Source organism: Notothenia coriiceps, unplaced genomic scaffold (genome assembly GCF_000735185.1).
Source record: "Notothenia coriiceps isolate Sejong01 unplaced genomic scaffold, NC01 NC01_scaffold00038207, whole genome shotgun sequence".
NCBI lineage: Eukaryota > Metazoa > Chordata > Actinopteri > Perciformes > Nototheniidae > Notothenia > Notothenia coriiceps.
In genome coordinates this window covers 161,580-166,177 of record NW_011370908.1, presented here as the reverse complement: position 1 = coordinate 166,177, position 4,598 = coordinate 161,580, and the positions used below count along the sequence as shown (strand labels likewise).

Sequence of the window (4,598 nt, the reverse complement as noted above, 5' to 3'; positions counted from 1 at the left end):
CCGTGGCCTGTCTGACCGAGTGACTGACTGTCTGCTCTGCGCGTTCACGTTGAGAGCAGGGAAGGGAGGGGCTGCAGCCAGTGCACGTACGGGAGTGCCGCGGGGCACGTGTGGGGATGTCTGACAAAATTACAACGCGCATTTGGGGCATTGTTGTATATATTAGAAGCTTTTAATCCAGAATTGATCGATGTTACCATGAGCTACATACAGTACACTGTAAAAAAAAAAAAAAAAAAAAAGAAAAACCGAACTTTCAAAAGGGCACATTGCTGTCCAGAGGGCAAAACGGGCAGGTGCTCAAGCACTACCTAGAGTCTATGTGTGCACGTCCCTGACTATAACACATAATAATGCAGAGGTAGATCACTGAAGAAAGAATGGCATTTCAATGAGAGAGAATTTAGGTAGTTTAAAAGTTAAATGTTATTTACTTCTTTGGATTTTGTACTGCTTTCATTTCCACTACAATTAATCTTTGCCTTATAAAAACTGAAACTCATACTGTAAGACCAAGTGCATAAAAGCTACAACAACTACTCCATAAGTCAGTATATTGATTAAATGCAAAGATTCCATAACTGATACAAATTTCAAACAATTTTGTCAAATGTAGCACTCACCCTTCTCGGCGGTGGCTCCCTTGTTGAGGATCTGGATGGCCCGGCGGATGTCCAGGTTGAACAGAGCCACGGCGGCCGCCCGCTCCCACTCCCGCTCCTGCTCCAGGGATCGCAGGAATACCTCCACATCGATGTCGGGACCCCTGCTGATCCAGCCACAGAGCCTCAGGGAGAGGCAGCGCTCCTCGCTGTGGTACCGCGGGACGTCTGACTGCCGCTCTGAGCCGCTCCAGCACCTGCGACTCTCTGTCGTGCCTGGGGGAACCAGGAAGACACAGAACATTCAATGAGTACATTGTCCCAGTCGTGCAAAGTACTATTCATTTAAGATAATACATCTTAATAAAACTTACAAATACTAATAAACCAAGGTCTGATTCTCCAACATTCAACATTTTGTGACTACATTTGTAAGAGGTTCAGAGGACTTACCTGAGGTGGTCTTAACAATGTTCTTGATCCCCGAGTAGACGACGGACTGTTTGTTCCCCTGCAGCTTCAGCTCAATGTCCTCTGCACACTGCTTCATATGTGATACTTATATAGGAATTCTAACTGATATTGCAGTTGAAAAACCATAATGAATGAACAACTACTGCAACACTTTATCACAACAATCAACAGTTGAACTGTGGCTAGAAATCATTAGACCATTTTACTTTCTACCATTATAAAGAATAAGTCAAAAACCTACAGTAAGCCTTCATATATCCGACACCATGAGGATTGTCTTCTATAGTTAGTTAAGCACAACTGTTTAACATGTATTGAGCTGTGTTGCTATCAAACCCACAAGTTCCGAATCCCAGGAGTTTGTCATTGACGTCAAAAAGGATATAAAAGAGATCGTACCAAAGTGACTTGAGCTGGGGGTCGCTCCCTCCCGCCAACAAGTGGTTCTTCCACACCTGGACGGTGTCGTGCCCGTACCTGGACTGAGCCCTCTGCCTCATCTTAGTGGCGATGTCTTTCTCAATCACGCTGTCCACTCCTTCAGCTCCGTCCTCCACGCAGTCGTACAGGTGTCTGCCACACGCCCACATGAGCGAGGTGGTGGAGCTCCAGGCCAGCGAGATACGTTCGAACACGGTGAAGTCAGTCATGACCCGGTTGGCTGCAGAGACCACCACCATGCGGTTTTGAGAGGACGGGTGCCAGGCGAAGCTGCCGATCTGGCTTTCATAGGGCTGCACGCTTCGCTCGATGATGGTGGGCTCCGTCTCGTCGCCGATGGGTGTAGGAGTGTGCTGCATGTCGTACAGGCGGATGATGTTGCTGTCACGAGTCAAAGTGGCCAGTAGGCCATTACGGGTCGGACACCATGCCACCTGAAACAAGAAAGGAAAGCATGAAAAGTCAACTTGAGTGACTTTAAATTGTACTGATCTTTAATATTTTAATGAACTACTAGCAGGGTAAATCACAAGTTTTATCACAATACAATATCTGCTCAAATCAAAAGGCCTGCCATGAAGAATTGTGATTATATTCAAATCAGGAGCCGGCTATTGATATGAGACAATATAACATGAACATTCAAAACCCAAGTTACATTGTACATTTAACTTTACATTTTTCAACCAACCAAAAAAACCGAAGTGCCATGGGAGTTTCAAACTAAGTTGATGATATGTATAAATGTTTTCACTTTGCTTCATGACATTGGAACGTTAATCATTGAAATGATACATCGATCCAGATTGATAAATTGTTACATCCCTAAAAACTACATCCTGAGAATCAAATGAAATGCATAAGACATAATTCTTTAATTAATTGAACTACACCAAGTTCAAACATTTTGCTCATGTCTTCAGGATCAAACTGCATCCTACCTTAATGAGAGGCTTAGGCTGCTCAGAGAGCGTGAGCACGGGCTTCTCAAACTTCCTCAGATCCCAGATGGCAACCTGGCCCTCGTAGAAGGAGGCCACGCGGTCATGGAAGTGCGGGTCGACTGTTACCCCCTGGATGGCCTTAGTGTTGACAAATGTTTTCTGGCTCGTGTTTCTCAGGTCGAATATTGCCAGGTTCCGGTGCATGCCAGCCAACAGCAGCTTTGGGTCACGAAGCAGCCAGCAGAGGGAGAGGCAAGCATCGTTCTGACCTAACTCATACAATGGTTTGGTCACCACTGAGCTCGAGTCCAAATCCACAGATGAGAGACGAATCTTCTCAGAGGATACACTGGCCTCTGGGGAGTACTTACTGCTAATGTCCCAAATGAGGACAGAGAAGTCTGCTCTGTGCTTGTCCAACCCAGCAGCCAGTAAGTTGCTGTCCACAGGGTTCCAGGCTAAAGTGTTGCATTGACGGGCGTGCTTGGGTACAAACTCTTTCCCAACAAGCTCTTTACATGTGGAGTTGTGGCTCTGACCCAAGCTGGTGAGCACCACTCTGCCGTTAGCTTGGCCCACAGCGAGCAAACACTCAGGCTCATGTTTTGGGTACCAGGCCACACATTTCATGTACGGGGTGTCAGAATTAATGGCTAGTAAAGTAGCAGCAGTTTCTTCAGAGAGAGGGAGAGTGCCAGCCTTGGTCTCTGAGCTTCCCACAGGTCCAATACGGTACAGTCCCAGCTCAGAGTCACAGATGACATATCGATCCGGGTGGTGGGGAGACCACAGGATGTCCGGCTTGGAGCCACTCATGATTCAGAAGCAGCTAGAGGGCTCCCAAGGAAATCTGTCTTCTACAACCTGGAGATTGGAGATTGGAGATTGGAGAGATTGACAAAGAGTTTAGTACATGGATCATTCCATAACAACTTGCAAGTTCAAGTCATGGGTTTGATATTGTGATCCTAATAAATTGCCAATTTTTTACTGAATTGGGTTGAAGTTAGAATTGCTGAATTATTATCATATATGGATATCCTTGTTAGACCAAATACATAAAAATCATTATAAATATTAGAAAAGCAATACCTTCACAACTTTTTTTTTTGAGATCAGAAGTTATTTGGTCCTGTATAAAATTGTTATGTCACATATCTTGCTATATATAGCTTTAGAGCTGACACACCCACATTCAAAGATATATTTTAACTGTATATTATGCCAATAAGGATTACTTCAATTTCCTTTCTCTTTTTTTTTATGGAAAAGTGTCCTTTGTTATTTGTTGTACTTCTCCCTGGCTGATATATTACATTCAGCAGTAAGGTAGATATTTGGACTATGTTGACTTTAAAGTCAGTGTTCTATCTTTTTCATCTCATGGGCAAATAATAGTGATATTTCACACCTCGCCTTATGGATGGGTGCAGTAGACGACAGGGCACTGAGAAATAACATAGAGATGTTACAGTAACGCTGACGTGTAAGTTAACTGCTCATGTAAATCTGAATTACTGCGGTCGATTCAACAACGTTAGAAAAACCATGCTAACTAACTAGTTATCGACGTATTGATTTAAGGTAAATACGCCACTTGAAGATAACGATGTAGTTAATGTCATTCTCGCGAATGTGTTACAATAGTTAAGACCAAAGTCTAAAGTTTGTTGACATGCCAACTCAACTAAGCTAACGCTAATGCTAACGAGTGAAGTGCGAGCTAAACATGGCAGTTTAACCAGCAACGGAAAACATTTGCTAAGTCTTTGCAACATTAACAATATTGCGTTACTTACAAATACGGAGAGTGTTTAAATGAGCGGAGGATTTGCGATTTAGCATGCACATGTCTAACAGGGACACTTCTTTTGGAAACCCTCTGGATGTTGTTGTGTGTTACACCAAAACATATCCGTCTGATAGAAATGTCACATTCCCAAAGTTCCGGGTAAACGAGGTTACGCCTGCAGTTCACCACCAGAAGGCGCCGTAACCAAAGTATAAATAAATACACAGAAAGGAGAGCCTCATTCAAACCCATCTTATCATTAGAACATGTATGATAATGGATTAACATTTAGCAGATATTTAAAAAATATGTTTTCCAGAAAAGTAGTCGGAGTACATACATAAC

At 43.5% G+C, this 4,598-nt stretch overlaps 1 protein-coding gene and 1 long non-coding RNA gene across 3 annotated transcripts in view; one reads left to right on the top strand and one right to left on the bottom strand.

The window, feature by feature from the left end:
* The window catches only part of LOC104968064 (uncharacterized), a 7,695-nt gene extending 6,965 nt beyond the window's left edge, over positions 1-730 (top strand). The window contains exon 3 of the long non-coding RNA XR_800782.1: positions 679-730. This is a non-coding gene — a long non-coding RNA (uncharacterized lncRNA). The remainder of the gene's footprint in view (positions 1-678) is intronic.
* Positions 1-4,354, bottom strand: part of mios (missing oocyte, meiosis regulator, homolog (Drosophila)) — a 17,120-nt gene extending 12,766 nt beyond the window's left edge. For both annotated transcript variants that reach the window (XM_010797622.1, XM_010797623.1), the window contains exons 1-5: positions 4,261-4,354; positions 2,459-3,325; positions 1,462-1,951; positions 1,056-1,154; positions 624-878 (exon numbers count right to left, since the gene is read on the bottom strand). In XM_010797622.1, the coding sequence (XP_010795924.1) occupies positions 624-878; positions 1,056-1,154; positions 1,462-1,951; positions 2,459-3,277 (1,663 nt within the window). In that variant the 5' untranslated portion in view covers positions 3,278-3,325; positions 4,261-4,354. The remainder of the gene's footprint in view (positions 1-623; positions 879-1,055; positions 1,155-1,461; positions 1,952-2,458; positions 3,326-4,260) is intronic.
* Positions 4,355-4,598: the final 244 nt, after the last annotated feature.